The 26,733-nt window shown below is 34.8% G+C and overlaps 1 protein-coding gene across 2 annotated transcripts in view; it reads right to left on the bottom strand.

Moving 5' to 3' along the window:
* The window catches only part of EAF2 (ELL associated factor 2), a 36,094-nt gene extending 9,400 nt beyond the window's left edge, over positions 1-26,694 (bottom strand). Inside the window, exons 1-4 of one of the 2 annotated variants that reach the window (XM_069472692.1) lie at positions 26,510-26,694; positions 18,645-18,739; positions 10,615-10,751; positions 7,944-8,086 (exon numbers count right to left, since the gene is read on the bottom strand). In XM_069472692.1, coding sequence (XP_069328793.1) covers positions 7,944-8,086; positions 10,615-10,751; positions 18,645-18,739; positions 26,510-26,618 — 484 coding nt within the window. In that variant the 5' untranslated portion in view covers positions 26,619-26,694. The remainder of the gene's footprint in view (positions 1-7,943; positions 8,087-10,614; positions 10,752-18,644; positions 18,740-26,509) is intronic. The other variant, XM_069472693.1, reaches the window with a different exon arrangement.
* Between the last annotated feature and the right edge of the window lie 39 nt (positions 26,695-26,733).

The raw sequence follows: 26,733 nt of genomic DNA, 5'->3' as shown, positions 1-26,733 counted from the left end.
CATTTGAGTTTTTAGTTCTTGGCCATTATGAATAAAGTTTTATGAAAATTCTTCTACAAGTCTTTTTGGGAATATATGCATACATTTCTCTTGGGTAGAAAGTTAAATCGCTGAGTCATAAGAGAGGAATAGGTTTCATTTCTTTCTTTTTTTTTTTTTTTTTTTGAGACAGAGTCTCACTCTGTTGCCCAGGCTAGAGTGAGTGCCGTGGCGTCAGCCTAGCTCACAGCAACCTCAAACTCCTGGGCTCAAGCAATCCTACTGCCTCAGCCTCCCGAGTAGCTGGGACTACAGACATGCGCCACCATGCCCGGCTAATTTTTTCTATATATATATTTAGCTGTCTATATAATTTCTTTCTATTTTTAGTAGAGATGGGGTCTCGCTCTTGCTCAGGCTGGTCTCGAACTCCTGAGCTCGAACGATCCGCCTACCTCGGCCTCCCAGAGTGCTAGGATTACAGGCGTGAGCCACCGCGCCCGGCCCTATAGGTTTAATTTCATTAAAAACTGCCAGTTTTCAAAGTGGTTCTACACTCCTACCAGCAATGTGTAAGAATCACAGATGCTTTATAACTTTCCCGGTTTTGGCACACACACACTTAATATAGTGAGTCTGATGGGTGTACAATGGTATCTCACTGTAGTTTTAATTTTCATTTCTCTGGTAAGTGGTGATACAAAGCACTTTTTCATATGCTTATTGGTCATTTGCATATATTCTTTTATGAAATGCCTGTCCAAATCTTTTGCCAATTTTTGTATTTGATTATCTTTTTCTTACTGACTTTTGCTAGTTCTATGAGTCCTATAGGCAATGAGTCCTTTATTAGATATATGCATTGTGAATATTTCCTCCAAGTCTGCAGCTAGCCATTTCACTTTATTAATGGTGTCTTTTGATGAGATTCTAGATCTCTGAAAGGCTCCTTCTTAACTGAGTTTAAATGTAACCTTTTCAAAGGGTTATTTCCTTTCCAACCCTCATTGCCTGTTTCATTTTCTTCAAGACACTTCTGAAATTCATTTGGATATTTATTGGTTGTTTATTGCTCATCTCTCCCCACCCTTATCCACACTCCCAAATATAATGTGAGAATAGAAATGTTGTCTTGTTCATGTTGTGTAATTCTTTTAATACAATTTGGGATTTGATTTGTTAATATTTCACTGAGAATTTTTGAATTTAATTTTATGAGAGATATTGGTCTATAGTTTTCTTTTTCTTGTACTGTCTTTATCTGGTCTGGGTATTGGGATAATATTGGCCTCATAAAATGAGCTTAGAAATGGTCCTTCTTTTTCCATTTCCTAGAAAAGACTGTGTAATGTTGGTGTTAATGTTGTTTTAAATTTTTCATACACTTCTGGGTCTAGATATTCCTTTTTTTGGTACTTTTTACTTACTAATTTAATTTATTTAATGTTTATAGAACTATTCAGATTGTCTACTTCAAATTTCTTGAGTTGTAGCAGTTTTGAGCTCTTGAAGAATTGTTCCATTTCTTCTAAATTGTCAAATTTATGAGCATAAAGTCATAAAATTTCTTTATAATACTTTCAATGGCTACTGAATCTGTAGTAAGCTCATTACTTTCCTGATTACAGAAGTGTACTTTACATTTCTGATATTAATGATTTGTGTCTTCTGTCTTTTTACCAGTTTTATTAGAAGTTTATCAATACTATTAATTTTTTGACGAATAGTCTTTTTGTTTCATTGATTCTCTATAGTTTTCAGGTTTTCAATTTCATTGATTTCACTTATTTTTATAATTTTCCTCCTTTTTTTTTCTTGTAGATTTAACCTGCTTTACTTTTTCTAGTTTCCTGAGGTAGGAACTTAAATTGTTGATATGGTACCTTTTCTCATTTCTTTTCTTTTCTTTTTCTTTTTTTTTGAGACAGTCTCACTCTGTTGCCCAGGCTAGGGTGCTGTGGTGTCAGCCTAGCTCACAGCAACCTCAAACTCCTGGGCTCAAGCGATCCTTCTGCCTCAGCCTCCCAAGTAGCTGGGACTACAGGCATGTGCCACCATGCCTGGCTAATTTTTTCTATATATATTTTTAGTTGTCTGGCTAATTTCTCTCTATTTTTTTAGTAGAGACAGAGTCTTGCTCTTGCTTAGGCTGGTCTTGAACTCCTGATCTTAAGAGATCTTCCCGCCTTGGCCTCCCAGAATGCTAGGATTACAGGCGTGAGCCACCACACCTGGCCCTCTCATTTCTAATGTAAGCATTTAATGTCATAAATTTCCTGTTCAGCACTTCTTTAGCTACATCCCACATATTTTCGCATGCTGTATTTATACATTTAGTTGCATGTATTTTTAATTTCCTTAGATTCTTCTTTAATCCATGGATTATTTAGAAGTGTGTTGTTTAATTTCTAAGTGTTTAGAGATTTTTCCTATTGTCTGTTACTGATTTTTAGTTTGATTTCATTATGGTGAGAGAACATAGTGTGTATGATTTCAATTTTTATAAGTTTATTGAAATTTGTTAATGGCTCAGGATATGGTTTATCTTGGTAAATATTTTATGGGCACTTGGAAAAAAAGGTATATTCTGCTACCGTGTGGAGTATTATATATGTGTCAATTAGATCTTGTTGGTTGATTGTGTTGCTCACATTTTCTATATTCCTGTTGATTTTCTGTCTAGTACTTCTAGTTCAATTGCTGAGAGCAGAGTGTTGACGTACCCAGGCATAACTGTGGATTGGTATATATCCCCTTTCAGATCTATCAGCTTTTGCTTCATGCATTTTGCAATTCTATTGTTGGAAATGTACACATTTATGTCTTCCTAGTAAATTAATCCTTTAATCATCATTAATGTACCTCTGTTTGTAGTAATTTATTTTGCTCTTAATTCTAACTCCTGGCCTCAAGTGATCCTCCCGCGTTGGCCTCCCAAAGTACTAGGATTACAGGCATGAGCCGCCATGCCCAGCTCACATGTGCTTTTTTATTTTTATTTATTTATTTATTTATTTTTATTTCATCTTATTGTTATGGGGGATACAGAATTGCAGGTTACATACGTTGCCCATGTACCGCCTTTCCCCCCAAGTTAGGGCTCCAGGCGTGTCTGTTCCCCAGATAGTGCGCGTTGCACCCATCATGTAGGTATATATCCCTCCCTTCCCCACCCCCCCTTTCCGAGTCAGTACCTTCAAGCGTTACCATTCCCCAAACAGTGCGCAATGCACTCATTGTGTAGGCATACCCCCATCCCCTCCCCCACCCCCCACCTCAGTCTGATATCCGATTGGTGTCGTTCCCAGATGTGTATTTAGGTGATGATCAGGGAAACCAATTTTCTGGTGAGTACATGTGATGCTTGTTTTTCCATTCTTGGGATACTTCACTTAATATAATGGGTTCCAACTCTCTCCAGGAGAACCATAGAGATGTCGTATCTTCATTATTTCTTATAGCTGAGTAATATTCCATGGTATACATATACCACAGCTTACTAATCCAATCATGTATTGATGGGCATTTGGGTTGTTTCCACATCTTTGCTATTGTGAATTGTGCTGCTATAAACATTTGGGTACATGTGTCTTTGTTACAGAATGACCTTTTTTCCTTTGGGTATATGCCCAATAATGGGATTGCTGGATCGAATGGCAGGTCTACTTGAATCTGTTTAAGATACCTCCATAATGCTTTCCACAGGGGTTGCACTAGTTTGCAGTCCCACCAGCAGTGTATGAGTGTTCCTGTCTCTCCACATCCATGCCAACATGTGTTGTTTTGGGTTATTTTGATAAAGGCCATTCTCACTGGGGTTAAGTGATACCTCATTGTGGTTTTGATTTGCATTTTTCTGATGATTAGGGATGTTGAGCATTTTTTCATATGTTTGTTAGCCATTCTTATATCTTCTTTTGAGTAGTTTCTATTTATGTCATTTGCCCACTTTTTGATAGGGTTGTTTGATTTTTTCTTGCTGAACATGTGCTTTTTTAAATTAATGTTTGCATGGTATATATTTTTCATCCTTTTAAGTTACCTATTTCATTAGTTTCTTATAAACGGCATATAGTTGAGTGTGTTTTTTATACATTCTGCTAATTTCTGCCTTTTAATTGGTTTGTTTAGACCATTTATATTTAAGGTAATTATTGATATAGGTTAGGGATTAAGTATATCATTTTATTATTAATATTGCTTTCTGTTTGTTTCCTCTGTATTTCATTCCTCTAATTTCTTTTCTTGCCTTTCTGTGAGTTACTTGAACTATTTTGGAATTCCATGTCAATTAACTTATAGTGTTTTAAAAGGTGTCATTTTAAAAATATTTTTCATAGTGGTTGTTTTGGGTTTTTCATAATATGTATATGACTTGCCATTGCAAGTAAGGTGTGAAAACTTCACTCTCATTTAAGTCCTTTTCCCCCCTCCACTTAAAGGTATCATTTTCTTGAGTATCAGAAGTGTTATAGTATTTGTTTCGGTCATCACATATGACTTAGAAAAGTCATGAGGAAAACTATAATTTATTGTATTTATTTATATGTCTCCTCTTTCTGATGTTCTTTCTCCCTTCCTGATACTCCAAAAGTCCTTCTTTTATCATTTCTTTTCTATTCCAATAACTTTCTATAGCCAATATTTAAGCATATTATTCCAGCAACAAATTCTTTTAGTTTTCCTTTCTGAGGAAGGCTATTTCTCTCTCATTACTGAAGAATCATATTGGCAGATAAAGAATTTGCAGTTCACATTTTTTTCTTTTATTAATAGCACTTGAAAAATACTGTGTCACTTCCTTCTGGCCTCCATGGTCTCAGATGAGAAATCTGATGTTATTTGAATGGTATTGTTCTATAGATAATGTGTCGTTTCTCTCTTGCTTTCAACACTTTTTTCTTTGCTTCTTGTTTTCAGACGTTGAATTACAATGTACTTGGCATAGATTTATTTGAGTTTATCCTATTTGGGATTTGTTTAGTTTATACTTGTATGTTTATGTCTCTCATCAAACTTGGGAAGTTTTCAGGCATTATTTCTTTAAATACTCTTCTAGCCCTACTCTCCCTCATCTTTAAGACTTCAATGATACAAATATTGGATCTTTTGTCATTCTTTCACAGATTCCTACAGTTCTGCTTCATTATGTTTCAGTCCATTTTCTATTTTTAGATTGAGTAAATTCTATAAATACTAAAGTTTAATGATTCTATCCATTCTCTAGCATTGAGCCCATCCAGTGTGTTTTTTGTGGTTATTGTATTTGTTAGTTCTACAATTTTCATTTGATTCTTATTTAAAACTTCTACTTCTTTGATGTGATTTTTTCATTTGTTTCAAGACAATTTATAACTGAATCATATTTGTGATAGTCGTTTTAAGATCGTTGCCAGGTAATTTTAACATCTAAGTCATCTTAGTGTCTGTTGATTGCCTTTTCTCATTTAAGTTGTGATTTTCCTGGTTTATAGTATGATAGATAATTTTCTTTTTTGTTGTTATGGGTGTTTGTTTGAGACACGGTCTCACTTTATTGCCTGGGCTAGAGTGCAGTGGCATCATCATAGCTCACTGCAACCTCATACTCCTGGGCTCAAGCGATCTTCCTGCCTCAGCCTCCCTAGTAGCTGGGACTACAAGCACGTACCACCGCACCCAGCTATTTTTTTCTATTTTTTATAGAGATAGGGGTCTCGCTTTTGTTCAGGCTGGTCTTGAACTCCTGACCTCAAGCGATCTTCCCACCTCAGCCTCTCAAAGTGCTAGGATCACAGGCGTGTGCCACTGCACCAGGCCTTGATAGGTAATTTTCTATTGTATCCTGGACATTTGGGTTTTTATGCTGGGGGAGATCTACATCCTATTTAAATTTTTTATTTTAGTAGTTAGTCACCCTGTTTAGGTTTAGCATATATAGCTAAGGGCCTTCTTTTGTGGGCTATGGTTTAAATGACAATCTAATTTTCAGAGCTTTTATAGTACTGTCTTGTTCTTCTTAGTAAATCTCTAGCAGCTGAGGTCCCCACTGATCCCTGCTAGTTCTTCTTGAAGGAAAGAAAGAACTTCACCAGGCAGGGAAGTGTGGTGCCTACAAGTAAGGAAAGGGAGTCTCTGGCCTAATAGGATGAAGAGTGCTTCCTGGGCCAGACAATTTTTATGTTGCTGGCTCCCCTGCTTGGAGGGAGAATGTAAATTACTTCCCAGTGAAGTACTTGTTGTGGTAGGATCTCCCTTGTCAGTGCCACCCAGTCTCAAGATGTCTTTAGATAAGAAAGAGGAATCTCAGGGTGACAGGTCAGGGAGAGGGTCTGGGAGCTAGAGGGGTATGAACTGTCTTTGTAGGCTGAGCACTTGTTATTGAGTGATTCTACTTGTAGGTGCCTTCTGGCATGCAGTATCTCTGATGAGGGAGAGGACTCTCAGGCCAGGCATAGAAGGAGAGCACTTCCAGGACTGCAACCATTCATTGTGGCAGGAGCCCCTTTGTTGGTACTCCCAGCTGTGTGTTTTTGGGTAGGGGAGGGGAATCTTGGGCCCTACCTTATTTCTTAAACTCAAATTCCAGATAGCTCAAAGATGTAAATGTAAAAATTAAGTGACAAAAATACTAGTACAACTGCCTGACATAAATTTGAAAAGATAATTCAACCATCATAACAGTAGTCAGTGGCACAGTAGGACCAAGAAAAGATTTTATAGAATACAATTTAAGGTACATGCTATACAATCAAGGTAAATGAAGTTCCATTCTTATACAAAGTTAAAACAAGAAAGCTTTATGCTTGGATCATGTTAACTTATCATCTACAACTCCCTTTTCCCTGAGTTATGCTTCGATACAATGGTTTTATTAAGATCTCTGCTAAAAAACTGTCACATGGAGGAACTTCCACTTGTACTGTAAAATTATTGTTGAGGATAATATATAGCTTAATGTTCCCTAGAACAGGTTCCACATGATGAATTCCTTTTAGAATTTAGTAACAGGGAAGAATCTGATTCTTTGGAACCAGTCTATCAGGTAATACAAAATATGCTACTTGTGTCTTCATTTTTGTCTTGATGGCTAGGAAGCTTAGAGCTAAATTTAATGTTTTAATAATCAGCAAGTTTCCTTCCTCTTTCCCTTCAATATCTTGATTTTCTGCTCCAGTATTTTATTGTTTCACGTATATAATGACATCATGATTCAAATTCATTTTGGAAGCAGGTATGATGTAAAAATAAAATTCAAGATTCCCAACAAAGGGTTCTGAGCTTGTGTCTTCCTTACTTTTTGTATAAGGACTACTAACCCATTAGGGAATTAATATTGTACTGTACCTAAAAAGGGGCAAGTGGAATTGGGGAGCTATGTGCAAATTATGAACACATAGCAGAAGCAAATATGCTTTGGTGATCAGGGTCTCACTGCTGCCACAATTATTATAACATCAACACCCAAACTGTGGCTTGAAAAAAAATGGAGATTTAAGTTTTCTTACTTTCAAAAGAACTGTATCTCCTTAGAAATACTTTCCTGCTGAGAAGTAAGCAGTAATTCAGAAGAATTTGCTTGCTCCTATTTACTCCTCATTTTCCTATTGAATTGGTAACATCTTAGACATCTACAGTCTGGCTATACATAAAGAACTTTGACAACAAGATGCTGTGAAAATTGAATTTGAGTCATCACAATTGCCAAAAAGAAGAAAACTCCAGTTACACACATCTAAACATTCATTTTTTTGTCCTGAATAATAATTTAAAAAACTACAAATTCTCTTGTATGGCTTGTATGGTCTTACTTACATACTACTCTAAATCATAAGCCATGTCTTTGCCCCAGAAAAAGCATAATTACAAAAAATATTAGCTCTCAGTAAAAGTTTATAGTTAGTACTACTGTTAATTAAAATGAAAAATTTCACTTAACATTTATTATCTCTTAATAAGGGACATTATATACATTTAGATTTTACCTCTTTCAATATCATCCATTGGAGATGCTGGGGACATCTTGTCTTCACATGGAGAATGTTTTACAACATTCGGAGTCCTAGTTGAATTCCACATTTGTTGCTGCTGTTCTCTACGATACTGAATTTTACTGCTTCCTTCAACTCTGCAATTAAGAATACCAAAGATTGAAATAGGTATGACAGTCATGTAACAATAATTTCAACTTATAACGTTACTAAAATTGACCACTTATTTTCCCTATATACCTTTAAAATGATATTCAAGATTAAAACATCAATTTAATTCATTATTTAACAAATATTAATATTTACCAAGTGACTACTATGTGAGCGGCATACACACAGGTACGGTGGGGTATATAAATGTGAACAAAAACAAAAGCACTGCTCAAGTTTAACAGATAAGACACACAAATAACTAAAGTAAAAGGAAAAACATAAGTATACAACAGGTTCAATATATTCCCTAAGTTCTAAAATTATTATTTCTGTTAAAACTAAATCACTTCAACACTTTGCATTCATAACTTTAAGACAGACATGTTCATAAAGGAAATTCATATGCTTTTCTCTCAACATCTTTAAGAAAAGAGTATCTAACAAAATTATGCTTGACTTTTGCCTTTCCCATTTCTGGTCACTGAATCCTGCCAGTACTTCCTTCAAAAAGTATTTAGAACCTCATTTTTCTCTTCATTCTTACTCTTAAAAATCCTGGTTTATACATTTTTCTGTTTCCTACATTTTTTTCATTTTACTGAGTTTCCTTGCTGGATTAATGTTTAAAAATAAAACTGTAAACATGCCAGTCCCTAGTTAAAAAGACTTTAATATGTAACCACTGCCAGCATGATAATGTCCTAATTTCTTAGTTAATACTGAAGGCATTAACCTCAACCTCCCTTTACAGCCTTACCTCTAACTCAATATCAATATTACCCTCTACTTTCTAAAACTTATAGACAGGTATAGAGACAAATTTCTGCTCTGTTCAAACAGGGTCTTATTCAGTAGCCCTGAATAAGTCATATATATTACTGTTTTGAAACCCTGTTTACATCCTCATATCCTCTCTGATCAACAAAATCAGTATTTCCCAAACTTTTCTACTAGTAAGAATCATGGAGGGCATGGAGGACAGAGGTGAAGGGATATTAAAAAATAGAGTTCCCAGGCTCCTTCTCTGATCTGAGGCTGGATTTGGGAACTCATATTTTTAACAGGCACCCAAGGTAATTCTTGTTTGTTTGTTTTCTAATTTCAAAGTATTACAGGTACAAATAATTTTGGATACATGAATCACTTTTATAATGCTTAAGTTGTGGTTGTAAGAGTGCCTGTCACCCAGATATGGTACGCTTTAGGTAGGTTTTCACCCATCCCTTCTGCCCCCCTGGTTCATTTCCACTGAGTTTTACTTCCTTCTATGCACATGTGTGCTCATCAGTTAGTTCCAATTTAGTAGTGAGAGCATGTGGTGCTTATTTTTTCATTCTTTAGATACTTCACTTTGGAAAATGGTCTCCATTTCCATCCAAATTGCTGCAAAAGGCATTAATTCATTCTTTTTTATGCCTCAGTAGTACTCCAGTGGTATACATATACCACATTTTATGAATTCACTCATGAATTGATGGCCACATGGGTTGATCCCACATTGTTGCAATTGTGAATTATGCTGCAATAAACATTTGAGTGCAGGTGTCTTCTTGATAAAATGACTTCTTTTCCTTTGAGTAAATGCCCAGTAGTGGGATTGCTGGATCAAATGGTAGGTTGACTTTTAGTTCTTTGAGGAATCTCCATACTGTTTTCCATAAAGGTTGTACTAATTTGCAGTTCTACCAACAGTGTCTAAGTGTTCCTTTCTCTCTGCATCCATGCCAGCATTTATTATCTTTATACTTTTTTTTAAGGCCATTCTGATTGGAGTAAGGTTATATATCATTGTGATTTTAATTTGCATTTCCCTGATGATTATTGACATTGAGCATTTTTTCATATGTTTATTGGTCATTTGTCTATCTTCTTTTGTAACCTCCCCTTAAGGTATATCAATATGGCCTTCCTGAATGTTCCAATCTACCACGACCTCTCCTTTCTCTTAATTCTCAGAGCAATTTTGCCTATACTATTTGTATGGCTTTTAGAGAAAGTGTCTTTGTATTACATGGTAAGTTATGTATCACTTATTTCCAAAAAGAATTGGAGATGGCTATATTCTCCTATTGGCTTTAATGGAATGGTCTGTTAATCCAATTAAAATGCAGACGTTTTGAGGTTAGTGTTTGTATAGTAAACTTTCCTTTTTCTAGTGCCTTACATATTCTAGGTGCTCAATAAATTTTTACTAATGAAGATGAAATTATTTTGGGGAGTGTATAATGGTTCCTTTTAGTCCAGTGCTATGGAAGTATCTATAATAGAATAAAAAATATATCTATACCTATAGAAAGCATTTAGAAGCAAAACAGGCTTTATATGTCACAGGGTGATGCTTTTGGCTTAGGATCTCCACTAAATTTAAACTTAGAAAAAGATTAAAACATTTTTGTACCTGACATAAATAACCCTTATATAATAATGTGACTTAATCCAGTAACTTTTCCCCCTGACAGTTCCTTAAAAATTTATGTGTTGATAATATAATTTATTTCATTAAACCACATACCTTGTTTTTTTTACAGTGATGTTGCTGCTGAGTTTTTCTAGTCGACATTCTCCAGTATCATGGTTAATAATCAAAATGCATTCTCTTAAGTAAGGTTTCTTTGAACCTTTGAAAACAGTTATTGGTGGAGTTGAACCCTGTTTAAGAAGTTAATTATCATTATTTGAAATTTATCATAGAAATTTAGTTGGGAAGGCCTTTGAGATCTTCTGATACTGTGTTTCTCGTTCCATATTATACTTCAAGTAACCTATAAACTACCTAAATTTACTAGCCTGTATCCAAAGAATGTGATAACAAAGACAGAGATGACGAGAGGCTGAGATCTCAAAGCTCCTGTCACTGAGGAAAAAGAAAAAAGGAGGTACTTACCTGAGCCAGTAAAGATTTGTTTCACTGGCCTATAATGGGCAATTGGGATTCAATTCTAATACAATCAATATATTTTATGGATAAAGAAACAGAAGCCTTGAATCATATTTCCTACCTCTTCTCTTCATCCTTATTGCTTTGTAAGCTTACTTTTTAAAATCTGATATTTTCTTAAAGTGTTACCTCCCTATTCAGATTAAGGAAAATGAATGTAATCAAGAAACTCCTGTTATACTGTTGATTAGTTTTAGCATCATTAAAAGTGAGGCAACCAGACATTATGTGCTTCATGATGTGATATAAAAGTATACGGCATCACCCATAAAATAGCCTTGCCAAAAAGCAAACATACAAAAACCCCAAAGAATTTAACTCTCATCAAACCCCATATAATCTGTCATCAAGCCTTCCTTTACATACATAGCTACTAGTCTATAGGAAATATGGGGAATACATGAACAAGTTAAATAATACCAGATGGAAGTAATTTGAAATCCAGAATATTGGTATATTCTCTAGGACACATTCTCCAACAAACCAATGGCTTAAAAAAGGGAAGGGACTTTTATGGAATAAAAAAGAGAAGAAACATAATGTTCAAATACAATGTGAGAATCTTATTTGAATTCTGGTTAGGATATTTTACAATGTCTGTAAAAAGACATTTTTGAGGTAAGCATGAAAATGTGACTTGGACCAAGTGTTATTATTAATTCTATTAGGTATAATAATACCATAGTATGTAGATAAAAATACAAATGTCCTTATCAGGTAAAGATACATAAATAAGCATTTATGAAATGGCACAAGGTCTGGGATTTGCTTTAAAATACGTCAGGAAAAAAACAGTAGGGAAATAGATAGAAAAGTAAAATGTTGATAATTGTTGAAGCTGAGTAATGGGGTACATGGAGTTCATTCTGCTAGTCTATTTTCCATAATAAAAAGTTAAAGAAACCTAGATCATTACTAATAACATACATCTACTTACATGCTCTTCCCTTACCCTTTGTTGCTGCCACTCTCAAACCGGAAGGAATTTTATGTTTACCAATCTTTTGTTTTATTCCAAATGCATGTATCTCTAAATAATATATTGTTTGTATTTGCTTGTTTTTGAACTTTATAATAGTATATTAAATTTTTAAAGGATTTATTATTATCACATACAATAGTACTGTTAGATCAGGTTAGAAAAGGATATGCTTGTATCAAAATAACACCTGTATCCTATAAATATGTATAATTATTAATATATATTCATAAATAATTAAAAATAAATTTAAAAAATAAAGAAACAATAAATTTAAAAAAATTTAAAAAATAAAAAGACTAAAGAGCATATATTAATATTAGCTAAAAATTATTATCTATTCACTAAACGACCACTAGGAGGAGTATGAGATAAATTTGGTGATTGAAATCACCAAAAACTGGGGTAGGTTAGAGACTTCTGAGAGGTAAGGACAGAAAATGAAAAAAATGAAAGAAAGGAACAGGGCTTTTTTTTTTTTTTTTTTTTTTTTTTTTTTTTTTTGAGGCAGAGTCTCACTCTGTTGCCCAGGCTAGAGTGAGTGCCATGGCGTCAGCCTAGCTCACAGCAACCTCAAACTCCTGGGCTCAAGCGATCCTCCTGTCTCAGCCTCCCGAGTAGCTGGGACTACAGGCATGAGCCACCATGCCCGGCTAATTTTTTCTATATATATTTTTAGCTGTCCATATAATTTCTTTCTATTTTTTAGTAGAGATGGGGTCTCACTCTTGCTCAGGCTGGTCTCGAACTCCTGAGCTCAAACGATCCACCCACCTCGGCCTCCCAGAGTGCTAGGATTACAGGCGTGAGCCACCACGCCCGGCCAACAGGGCTTTTTTTGTTTGTTTTTTTTTAATCTCTCTAGGGATTTAAGTTATCTACAGAAAATCAATAATATACAGCACATAGATGAGGACATATTTGGGCAAGTTCTAGAAGGGTTATATGTGGAGCACTTCGTTGAACCACTAGTATGCTGGAGAGCCAGGAGCATGATCATGACAAAACATACTGGGTTTACTTGGTTTGTTTTTCAGATGTCTTGGCTGAAAACAAGTAAGGTACCCCAAAACAGTAACCTAAAGACTCCAAATTACAGTTGATAAGAAATGTGTACAATATATTCTTCTTGAAGACATTTATATTCTTACTTAGAATGGAATACATCTTAAAATTACAGTGTATTATTGTTCTCTTAGCTCCTAAAGAATAACTGGATCATTATTTTTTTTAATTGTTCCTACTGCACAAAGTACCAAGACCTTTACAGATAATGAATGAATGTTGAATATGAACAATATAAATAATTTCTGATCATAGGTAACAAATTCAATAAGCCTTTCATAATCTCTATACCTGCCTTCTACACTTTGAACATGTTACATAAAATTAAACTTTTTCCTTTATTAAATTGAGCACCATTCCTAACTTTTAAACTTTAATTTCTGTCCATTCCCCATTCCATACCCCAAGAAAGGCAACTATTGAAGTACCAGGCAACTATTAAGCATATGAACTATCCTTGCCTCTAAATAACTACTGAATACCTCCTATTATCTCCATGTTCACTGCTATTACCCAACTTCAGTACCCAACATCATTTCATCCGGATTACTGTTATCCTCCTCCCAACTCTCTTTCCAATTTTGTTCCCCATTCTGCTGACAGGCAAATCTAATAATTTTGTTCCCATACTTAAAAATCTTTATGTACCATAAAAGTTTTGTGTATTCAGGATAAAAGCTATATTCCATAGACCTGTCCATGGGCACCACCTTCTCATCTACACTCCTACATTCTCAACCTGCCACTCTTTACAAACCACACAGAAATGATTATAGTTGGTTTGTATGAATGACTAACTTAGGATGATCAACCAAAGGAAACACTACAAAATAAAATATAAACTACGTGAGTGCACACCTTATTTAGAACAAAAAAGAGTCAAGAAAGACTCAACCATAAAACAAATGAATCAAAACAAAAATCTCAATATAGGGGAATGAAGAGAAAACAGTAGTGAGCAAAGGAACTTGGGTATTTATATATAATTAACTATAAATGGATAAGGATAGACCGAGAATGTATAATGTAAGAGCTAAATAAGTATTCCTGACATAAAGATATTTTGCAATATAATACACTATCTTAGAAAAATGTAGGTGTTTGGCTGAGGTGGAAAGGAAGAGAAGTGGAAGGGCGGAGGAAAAAAGTTTTATTGTTAAGGGATGACAAAGTATTCCAAAAATCTCATTTGATGGGGATAGGGTAAGAGTGGACGAACTCAGTTTTCATATAATAACTGAGAATTATGAAAACCAGGAAAGGAAAAGAATCAGTAATGGAATGGAAAAGTACAATAGTAGTCCCAAAGCAGCAAGAGTTAAAAAAAAAAAAAAAGGAGAAAACAAAGAAAGAAAATAGAAATAAGAGATGCTTGGTGAAGCTAATAAAGAATAAAAGGAGGAAACAACAAATTAAAATAACTAGTAAAGATATTGTAAGATGATAGAAATAAAAATCAGGTATACCAACCTTGAACTAAATGTAGATAGACTGAAAAGATAGAATTCTCCTAATAAAAATAGAAAGTGTTAAACTGGGTTTAAAAATAAAACACAGTATATTCTATCCACAAAATATATACTTAAATTGTCAGCTAAGTAAAAGGAAAAGACACTAAGATTCTATGAACATGCAAACAAAAAGGAAGCACAAGTGGCAATATTAATAACAGACAAGTTGGTATTTAAGATTAAAACCATAAAAACAGGATAAAAATGTTTTATAATGATAAAAAATACAATTCATTAAAAATATAACTGTAGGCCGGGCGCAGTGGCTCATGCCTGTAATCCTAGCACTCTGGGAGGCCGAGGCGGGTGGATCATTTGAGCTCAGGAGTCCGAGACCAGCCTGAGCAAGAGCAAGACCCCCCATCTCTACTAAAAATAGAAAGAAATTATATGGACAACTAAAAATATACAGAGAAAAAATTATCTGGGCATAGTGGCACATGCCTATAGTCCCAGCTACTTGGGAGGCAGAGGCAGTAGGATTGCTCGAGTCCAGGAGTTTGAGGTTGCTGTGAGCTAGGCTAACACCACGGCACTCTAGCCTGGGCAACAGAGTGAGACTCTGTCTCAAAAAAAAAAAAAAGAGAAAAGAAAAAAAATATATATATATAACTGTAACAGAATACTAAAATAGCACTCTGGTCCTAAAATAGGCTGAGGTCCCAAGAATGTGGTGGATTATTTTCCCATATGGGCTAAGTGAACCCAGTGGAGGGAACCAGAACACGATCTTGTTGGAAGGGACTTTGACGAAGAAGGTCATCTAGAGTAGCATAGTAGCCCTCACACATATAGAGCCCTCAGAAGTCCAAGGCTTGAGGGTTAAATTTATAAGTAACCAGTAGAAACGCACTGCCTGTATAACAGGAAGGGTAGTTGGAAGTTTCCAGAGGGCTATTTCATAAAAGCCCATAAAAGTACTCCACAGGATAGAGTCAGCACTAACAATACGCCAGTCTCAGACAGCACCAATGACAGATCGTAATGGTCAAGTTAAGTAAAAACTTTCTCTAAACTATATAGCAGCCAACCATAGAGAATTGTTTGTAAAGAAAGATGTGTAAATGCCCAGTTTTTAACCAGCTTAACAGTCTTCATTCATTTTTATTAGTTTCTTCTATTTGGTAATACCAAAGAAACCCAAAAGGAATGGAATTAGAAAGTCTACCTTATCAAAGAACCACCTGAACCTGAAGGTAATCTTAAAAGTTTAATAGAATAAAAGCTCTATTTTATGGTCTGACTCTAAGCATCCTAGGAATTTACCAGGATGATGAAAGCAAGTTCATAAAGAAAATATGAAAATCTAAATGACTTGAACGAATAACCATTACATTTCCATAAAATACTCACAGAATTAAGAACCTTGTTTAAATGAAGGGGGAAAAAGAACCCTACAAAGTTTATTTGAGAATGTAATTTCCATTCTTATCACAATTGTTCAAGGACGATATACCTAGGAGAAAAAATATTTGCTCTTGAAAGGTGATAATTTAAACAACTCTTTTTCATTTCAGCTGTCTAGATGAATTATAGAATAAAGTTAAAACTAATTTGTATTATATATTAGGCACTTTATTAATCTGATTCCTAAGTATCTTTCCATCTCCCACCCTGTCCCCACATGCACCCTTCTGACCTAGCCATAGTGGCATATGTGTAGTTATTCAAACATTTAACATTCTTTTGTTGCTGTATCTTAGTCCATGTCTTTTTATTTTCCTCCCAAAATTTTTCTTCCCTCTCTTCTTCACCTGCATAACTTTGACTCATCTTTAAGATTTGGTGTATTCTGATATCTCCTCCCTTTCCTCTGGCTGGGATACCACTCTTTTGTGCTTCTATAAGACTCTATGTATATTTTTATGATAGTCCTTACATTTCTATATTTTAATTAGTTATTTCCTGTCTTTCCCATTAAATGGCAAAATGTTTTAGGACACTGACCATGTCTAATCTACTTCTGTATTCCCAGTAGCCACCCAGCATAGGATTTACCACAAAGAAGATACATGTATACACGACCAGTCTCTTTCTCTTTTTCACTCTTTCTTGAGCACACACTTACACACACACATATACTGAGGCATATTCTTTTTTGTACACATCTCTGGTGGGCTTCAGGGGTGGGATGGTATTGCTGGTGGTTGCTTTTGCCCAAATGATTTCTTTATAATTTCAGAAATTTACAATTTGCAGACTTGAAAATATAGGCCTTCTTTAGTTGTCATTCCTTTAAGAGGTATTTCAATTGAGACCATAACCAAACAATGGTAGATGGTAACTCTTGATAAAAGCAGGATATATGAGTGAGGAAACAGGTTTACTAATAAATGTAAGAATCCCTATTTGTTTGGAGTAGAAGAGCAATGATGATGGGAGGATGGCAATTTGAGAAAACAATATTCGATATGGCAAAGAAGAATTCAACTAAAGTTAATCTACAAACCAACCATCACTTATCAATAATACTATAGACTGAGACAACAGGCTAGTGGCTCCTGTTATCAACTTAAAGCTTTTCAACAACTTTTAAAATTAAGTGGCTGGTTCAAGTTTTTCTTCAATAGATATCATAAAGCAAAGAAGCCTTAGGTTACTGGAGACAATCTGAACAATATTTCTAACAGTGTACTACAATAACTAACTTATCTATAATACCTTGTAATAAACTGATTTTTCATTTCCTTCAGTTCCTAAGGGAGCAAATGAGAAATATTCAATAAAAAGTCCCCCAAAATTTAATTAGCCTTAGAAAACTATTCAGAGGCAGCAACTGGTACAGTCACATAAGAGTGGGGTCTCAATAAATGCTGTTGACTGATAAAAAATAATAAAAAAGATAGATGAGAGGACAGAGAGCTTACTTGCTTTATCTCTAACCATGATAAGCCATCTCATCAATGTATAAGGAAGAATGTGGATGGACCAGCACAAAATTACTATTATAAAAATTAAACAAAATGAAAAAAATCTTTAAAAATTCCAAGGTTTTCTTTATATATTAAAGTATAAAGTTACAGTCTTGGTTTTCTCTGAGAATAGACAAAGTCAATACAAAAGTAAAGGAAAAGAAACTTAAGCTGAATACTAAGAAATTTCTAACTGAAGGACAGAAAAGTAGAGCATACAAAAAAGGACTTGTATTTCTATGCAAATAGTATTTGGTAGTGTTACTTGGATACACCTGGAAATTTAAAAAACAGACAAAACTTTTGGTTAGGGCCTTCCTGACCAAGTCTCGTTCTTTTCAACCTATTCCCCAAACTACTGCTGAAATCCTTCCAAAAACACAAATCTAATCATGTTACTTCTCTGCTTACAAACTTCTAATGGTTTTCTGATGCCTATGAGATAAAGTCTAAATTCTATATTACAACATAAAATGTCCTTCATGGTCTGATCCCAATCTACCTTTCCAGTCTCTATTCCTGTCAATCTTTTTCGTTATACTGTGATTTACTACATAAAGTCATTTATTCCACAAATTCCTTGTTCTTTAACAGCAGAGCCTTTCACATACTGTTCTGTATGTCTAGATAGAATAGTCTACTCTCTGTCTACCTGATAAAGTCTCACTTTTCCTCTAAGGATCAGCTCAAATATTGCTGGCTTTGTGAAGTCTTTCAAGATTCCACCAGGCAGAGTATTTAATTCCACTCAAGTACTTGCACAGAATTTTGTATATGCTCTGATATTAGATGTTTATGTGTTTGTCAGCTATAACAGATTAGGACTAGAAGGCAAAGAATATGTTATAATCCCTATGTCAGAGTATAAAAGCTGGTTCATAATAGAATCTAATTAATACTTCTTTAGACCTCTAATTTTTTCGAATCATTTGCTATGATAGTTTTTGGAACTATTAAATGGATTAAAGTATTTTAAGTTTTTTTCCTAAAATAGTTCAAAAGATGGTTATTTGCTTTGCTATGCTTATTAATTACTTTAACCAGCCATTGCTATATGAATTGTGCAATTATTTTTATCTAAATTTAGTGAGAATCCTGTAAAAAAGATCACTTTAGTCTAAATATAGAAATACTCACTTCTATATTTGGCAGAGTTATTGTCACCTGTTCACCTTTGCCAACTTCCAGGTCTCCTTCACAAGAAGTATCGATAGAAGCAGGTTTGAAATCATCTAAAAATAGATACAAATACTGATTTTTATAAAATAGAACACGTGGATATCAAAAATATGAGTGATAAATCATTTTTCAAAAGCCAGTAATTAAAATGGTTTAGAAGAGTTCTTCATATTACAAATGAATAAACAAAATACAATCCAGGTAATTTCTGTATGCATAATTCTAAGAACAGAGAAATAGCCATAGTCATAAAAAGTATTCCTCAAACTCATGCTCCCTTAGAATCCTGTTTAGACCAAGATAACTTGAATAACATATTCCACTGCTAAATAATGTCAGTGTTTTCACAATTTGCTGAAAAACTGATATAGGTAGACCATTTTCAATGTCAGTCCTTTTCTCCCATAATGTTTTCTTAAACCACCTATGGTGCCTACTGCCACTTGTCTGCTATCCCAGAAGAACAAAACAAATGAATGTACTGAAAATTCAGTGCATATTAATGAGGAAAATTATGAAAAAGTAATCTTTTCAGTTTAACAGTTTGAGTTTTTCATGAATACCACTAATGGATGTAAAAATTTAACCAAATCTGTCACTTTGGAAGAAGCTAAATTAAATTTTCAGTTAAATCGTAGTTCAAATGATGCCATTAAAAGCTATCACCTAGCGGGAATTTAGGGTACTAAGATATTTCACATGTTAAATAAGCTTAAAAACGTGCAAGATATGAAAGACATTAAAATAATTCATATCAATATACATCAATGACTAATAATTCTGATATATAATTCTTCATGTTACATTTACTTAACTCTTTATTCAAATATGGCATACATGCAAAATAGAACATAAATCATAAGTTTAATAACTTTCACAAGTGATACATGTATAACTAACAACCAGATCAAGAAATGGAACATTATCATCCCCCTCAGAGGTCCTTCCCAGTTATTACCCCTACCCTAAGAGATTCATCTTCATATTAACAAAAAAGCTTCATAGGCAAAACGTCTAAATCCAAAGTAATGGATATACATTAGTGAAACTTAAGGAATTATAATGGGCAGATCTTAGGAGAATCTCCCAATTTTCCTCTAATTATTACTCTGTCAGTAAGGCTGGCCTTGCTTCACAACGACAATTGTAATAGCTAACATTTATGGAATATTTACTATGTGCCAGGAGTCATGCTTAACACTTCATATTTAATTCTAATAACAACTCTATGAAAATAAATACAATCCATTCCTCTATTCCTTAAAGAAACATAAATGCAAATGAATATACACAATTTACAAAAAGTATTCTTTATAATATAGTTTATTCTTTGTGCTGTTTTAATTCAAAAGTGAACACATGCATCTCTTAAAATCTTAATAATTATTCCTAGATTTTAAGAAATAGATATACAGATAACATAAGTAGTATGAAAAGTACGAAAGAGTTTTGATTTACAATGTATCCCTAGGAAGCACAATAAAGAATCAAAGGATAAAGGTTAGACTGAAAATAAATTGGGGAGTCACTAGTACAGCAAGTGAGAAAGATGAAAGATATATAATTAAGGTGTTAAGTTTTAGATGTTTGAAAGAGGGTTTGGACTAAGGGAAAATATGTTAATGTCAATTGATAAAAAGATAGTGATACTGAAGAAAAAAATTAGAACTGAACTTGCATATGACAGAGATAAAGAGAAATTCTCCTCACCTACATAGGACAAAAAAGAATTAAAAAAAGAATAAAATTTAAAAAAGAATTAAAAATAGACAGTAGAAAGTAAAAGAGAAGCTATAAAATCTAAGACAATGAACACAAATATAAAACAAAGTAACAATAATAATTACTTACATGCTAATAAATTTAAAAAGTCTTTCCTAGTCACTTTTATCTTGAAGCCTCACAGTAATCCCTTAAGGTAATGAATATCCCTATCTTACAGATAAGGGAAGTAAGGGTGGAAGAAATTAAGTCCCTTGCCCCAGATCATGTAACTACTATTTGCTAAATCCAGAATAAGGAACTACAAAACCCAGTTAGAATAAAAAGATGGGAGGTTGGCCAAGATATATTAATGTCAATTGGGGAAGAACAGAACTTCAATTTGAGCAAGCAAATACCATTTCTTAACTTAAAGTGAGAATCAAAGTCATTTTATTAGGATGTATATAGTAGATATGAAGTAACTTCCACTTAAAATCTTTCATTATCTATAAACAGGTTATCATCATGCCCTATGTCGGTGCCACACAGTAGTGGATTTTCTTAGCCCTCGACTTTCTAATTTTAACTCTCCTTCAAGGCTCTGCTCATCAATCTAAGTATTCCTCTAAATATTCCTCTATTTCCTTCATCACTCACATCTAGTCACTGTATCTTCTTTCATAATATCTTTCAAAGCCACACCATACCATTCTTGACAAACACAAACTAGTTTTCAATCAACTAAAAGCTAAACTATCAGAATACCTACAAGCCTGCCTTTCTGCTTGTTTCTGTCCTTTTGCTCTCTTAGCATTTGAATCCTATGTCAAAGTTCCCTTTTCCCTGAGGCTATTTTTGGGTGCAGCCCTCTCCCTACTCTGCAGAATCTCAATTTCTTCTCCATTCCTGTAACATTTACTATACCATTCATCTAAACCTAACATAAACTACCTGATATTGTTTACTTCTTTATAGACATGTCCTACCATACTGTAATTTTTTAAAGCACAATGCCTCATACTTTAATTCCTCCAGAACTGTGGCTCTAGCACAGTGCTTTTAGCAAATATATAAGAGATTTGTAGTTGAGTTGGGTTCATATAGTTCGCCCTTCTCTGAATCACCTGCAAACTTATTTTAAGTATTAATACATATAAGGTGCTAAAAATTATATGTAAAATGCTTGTTTTCTAATTATTTTCTGTGAATCAGAGTCACCTCTACTTCAAGACTCTCAATCTCTTTAGGGTAAACATTGTCATTTTCCCTTTGTACTTTTAACTAAGTACACTTCTGTTTTCACAGAATGCACCCATTACTTAATGTTTGACAAGAAAAAATTCTCTATGAGAAATACGCAAAACATTAGAAATGACATCCTAGAGTAAAATCATGGCCCTCTGACCTCCAATATTTTTCTGACAGTGAAACAAGGGCAATACTGTGAGATATGGTTGTCATTTAACTACAGGTAAATGATGCTTTAGAGTCGAGGCAGTGAAACAGACCAGTGGGAACCATTGTAACCTAGAGAATGAATAAACCCTTTCAAAGCTCCTGTGAACATTAAAAAGCAAAAAAAGGGAGAGAGAATGAATAAACCCAATTTCACAACTCTGCTCCAGCCAACTGCTGCAAAGAAGAGATATGGGCACAGTGTTGCCAGCTTACCTTCTGATTTTTAAAGAGAAGCTGGAAATCCAGATTTTTATATAAAAGGTCCTAGTTTTTAGGCATTTGCACCTAATTCAAGATAAAACAACAATGGCATGTACAAAACAAAGCAACTCTAAAATCAACCTCAGCCCATAAACTGTTAATCTGTACCCTCTGTTTTAGAGTTTCCAGAGTGATTTTTTTTTTTTTTTTTTGAGACAGAGTCTCACTCTGTTGCCCAGGCTAGAGTGAGTGCCGTGGCATCAGCCTAGCTCACAGCAACCTCAAACTCCTGAGCTCAAGCGATCCTGCTGCCTCAGCCTCCCAAGTAGCTGGGACTACAGGCATGCACCACCATGCCCGGCTAATTTTTTCTATATATATTTTTAGCTGTCCATATAATTTCTTTCTATTTTTAGTAGAGATGGGGTCTCGCTCTTGCTCAGGCTGGTCTCGAACTCCTGAGCTCAAACGATCCGCCCACCTCGGCCTCCCAGAGTGCTAGGATTACAGGCGTGAGCCACCGCGCCTGGCCGATTTTTTTCTTTATATTACCACTTCTAATCTTTACAACAAAATTTTGGGTTAATCTCACCCACATTTTACCAATGGGGAACTCCTCTAAGTAATAAAGTCAGTAAGTGCTGAAGTTAGGAACTCAAGCTACATATATAACCACTGATATAATACAGTTTCTTTGTCATATATCCACTGTTTTTAACTTTTGTGTATGGGTGTAGGGGGGCAGTATTAGGAGATGAGAGACAGTCATAAGTACCTATGAGAAACTGATGAAAATCATAGCCTAGTTATAGAGCCTCTCCACAGAAAAATGCATATCTGAACATACATATCAAATACTGTATAATTTCAAGGGGTTCCTGAAGCGCTGAAGACTATATAAGCTATATAAGTCCCTGAATCCTATATAGATGCCTAGAATACATGAGATTAGCTGCAAGAGACAGAAATATACTCAAAATATCTTCAGTTTTACTTAATGATAATATCAGCATGAATTTATAATCAATAGGTCTACCAAAACTATTCTGAATCTACTTACATTTCTAATTATTCTACTGTTAGGATTAATAAATTCTACTTTTTAGTACTTGTTACATCAAGTAGTGTCATGTTTTATTTGCTTTTAAACAAGTTTTTTAAAGTATACAACTTTTGAATTTCAAGAGGTTAAGTATAGTTCTAGAAATATAGAATTTGTTGAATAATCTCATGTTCATGCTTTCCATATGCTTCCAAATATCAAATGTATTTTCTTCTAAGTTGTTACGATTCCAGGATACATAGTTTGTTTTTCAGTTCTCCTTGGTTTGGAAACCGCCCCCCACCAATTTTACCATTTATTTATTCTCTCTAGATTTCTCTCATCTATGTTATTTTCTTCAGGTTTATAATATAATTGCCTATTATACTTCGTGAAGAGTAGATATTTTCTACTTTGTATTTAATACTTTTCCTGTCAATTTTTATCACTTTTCTGATCATTTTGGCTGTAGCATTACATAAAGTCAGTATCTTCAAAAAAGAATCCACAATTACTATTTATTTCCTGGGATTTGAGAATTCAACTAACCCCCAAATCCACACTGTTTCTACTATACCACACTGCTCAGAAAACCTTAGTTGTAAATATAATTTTAATTTTATTTTTCCTTAGTGTACTTTCTGATATTTGCTCACATGAAAGCTTAACTACTACTTTTTGCGGGGTGAGTCCACTTAAAGTCTCAGACAATCTTTCTGTAGTCATTGCTCATTAGCTCATTATTTCATGACAGCAAAAAGTAATATCATTTACAAACTTAGGATTTCACAATTTGTTCCCTTATCTGGATGAATTGTAAAACTAGTACTAGCCCAAATCCAAAATTGATTCTAATGAGTCCTGTTATTCAAACTCTTCTATGCAATGAAGCATCTATTGCTAGCATTTAGCTTATCATTGATAGAACATCTCATGCCCTTCCTGCCACTTGCCAGACTTTCTTTTTGATAGGTTTTATTGCCAAGCCCTGGTAAATGCCTTTTCAAAGTCTAAGTAAGTTACCATTGGCACTTCTCATAGACATATGAACATAACTCTTCAGAAATAGCAGTGACCGCTATATATTCTCTACCCTGTGCCAAATACTGTGCTAAGTCATTTATGCTATTTTATTTAATCCTTACAAAAACCATGAAATATGGATATTATTATCATTTTGCACATAAGAAAACTGAGGCTGAGAGCTTAGCTAATGTTCCCAAAGTCATATTACATATATAGATGGTGGAGGCCAGGATTCACATTCAGGTTTGTCTGAAGCCTCAGCATATCAGAAAGGCATAATTGCCCCTGTACATAAAGATAGAAGATATTACTTTCTCCCAGATTACATTGGCTTGACTGTCTGTTATAAATTAGATCCACCTGCAATGTATGAACAACAGAATCACACTATTCAATAGTTTCTATCCCTTACTCTGAGTCCTCAGGAGTGAGGATCACATTGAAAATGAACCTGTACTCAAGGATAAGGACTGTTTTTATTTAAATAAAACCAAAATGATTCTGTGCCATTACTATGCTTGTTGCAATAAGAAAAAAATGAGGGCTGAAAACCTTTCTAATGTCTTCCACAGGATTAAGTGTGTATTCAAGCATCTGTATTTATTTATTCATTATTGTGGTTATTATTATCAATTTTATTTTTGTTTATTTTCATTCTTGTAGCTGGATTATTTGATTCTCTGATTTTGAAGATACAATTCCAGCATTTTAAGAACCTTTATAAGTGAAAGGCTTTGAAAGCACTTGCAAGGTGATTTCCAAAGGCTATTTTTTATTCACTTAATTTGAGGTTTGCGACCTTAAAAAGAGAATATACATACCCAAATTATATAAGAATATATTCTTGAGGAAATTCTTATAATCTTAAAACTTGTAACTTGAAAAATTAATACTAAGACTACTGCATACCTGAGAAGGAAGTGGAAAGGAGAGAAGCTATACTATTTGAAAAAAGGCATGGAGAAACCAAATAATGGTATCATACTTCTGGAAAATGGAACTGAAGAGAGAGAGAGAAACTGCAGAGCTAGGACAGCACTAGCTGCTTCTCTGTGGGGAGGTTTGGAGACAGAGTATGGTAAAGAAGAATAAACAAGGACACTGTTGAAGATCTCTGTTCACAAATATCTCCTCAATTTATTCTACCAATTGGATACTAATTTTGCTTAATAAAATCCTTTTACAAAATGCAAATATATCCTTGGAGGGTTAAAACAATTAGTTTCTCATACTTTTATGCTGAGTTACTGGAACCTACAACTTAAGTAAACTTTTGGACAATGTGTGTTTTAATTGGGTGGGCTTTTTGTTTGTTTTGGTTTGGTTTTGGGTTTTTTGGCTAAAGACTGAGTTTATTGCTCTATGAAACTTTGGCAGTGTCTAATTGGGTGTTTTGTTTGAATCATGGAACCGTTCAGAGTAAAAATCATAAAGGTCTCTAAATGGCCTGAGGATAGAATGACTGAGAAAGGCAGAATGATAAGATACTAAGGAAGGGCAGGGCTGAGAAAAGGAAGTAAAAAAATACCTACTTTATAATTTTGCCACAGAAAAATGAGAGGTTATGATTCAATGACCTCAGAGTTTCCTTCCTGCTCTAGAATTCTATGAAGGCTATTATGCAAAGAATGAATGTTTTACATATAAACATGAAATCACATATGCTATATTTTCCTTCCTGGAATCTACATCACTCAATTACTAAAGCAAAAGAGCTCCCTTTTCTACCTTAATAATATAAAAGAGAATAATTTATTAAAACTGGTTCCAGAGAACATAAGGAAAACCAAAGAGTACAAATCATAGGGAGGTTAATTATCTTTCAAATAAAGAAATTATTAACAGCCTCCAAGACTTTGATAAATCAGTAGTTAATAACTGACTGAAATCTGGGGTCCAAAGAGATACAGATTATTGGGATGGTTGAGAGTTTCTCCCCAAGAACACACTAAATAAGAACCCTCATCAGCCAAAGGTGAGAAAAATGAAGAAGAGAATATTGTCCCACCAGCCCCAAGGCATTCCCTTCCCCCTGCATTCGGTCCTTTGTCCCTTCCATTTGACACTTTATTATTTTCCTTTCCATTTTGCCTCATCCACCTGTCACGTCTATCTCGAGTTATTCCTGCAGATCTCCATAAAGTTTCCCTTCCTGTCTGCGGATCTCACTCACCGCCCTCTGCCCAGGGTTTACCCACATCTGCTGGACTCGGGACTCCTTCCACCGACCCCCTAGGACTCCAGGCAGGGGAGGGGATCGCGCTCCCCCTGCAATCTCCAGCAGAGTAAGGGAGACTGTGGGATCACAGCTCAGAGGAGTCTGTGCCTTCACATCCCCATTCCGTTAGCCTCCCTCCAACCCCACTTTATTCCCCAGCCAGTCCTCACTCACAGCGCACAGTGTGAAAGGCGCAGCGCGGCCGCTTCTCGAAACTCTCGCCTAATTTGAGAACCCGTTCGCGACCGTCAACGTGCGAGAGTCCTGCTGCGCCACTCAACATTATTCTTCGGCTCCAACTTTACCTCCGCCGCTGGCGCTCACCACCATCTGCCACCTCAGCCTGAAGCAGCTGCACTAGTTGCAGCCGGCGCCGCCACCTCGGACTCCGCCCCGCA

Source organism: Eulemur rufifrons, chromosome 7 (assembly GCF_041146395.1).
Source record: "Eulemur rufifrons isolate Redbay chromosome 7, OSU_ERuf_1, whole genome shotgun sequence".
Taxonomy (NCBI): Eukaryota; Metazoa; Chordata; class Mammalia; order Primates; family Lemuridae; genus Eulemur; species Eulemur rufifrons.
The sequence above is the reverse complement of the archived record's forward strand: the minus strand, read 5'-3'. Positions and strand labels throughout refer to the sequence as shown.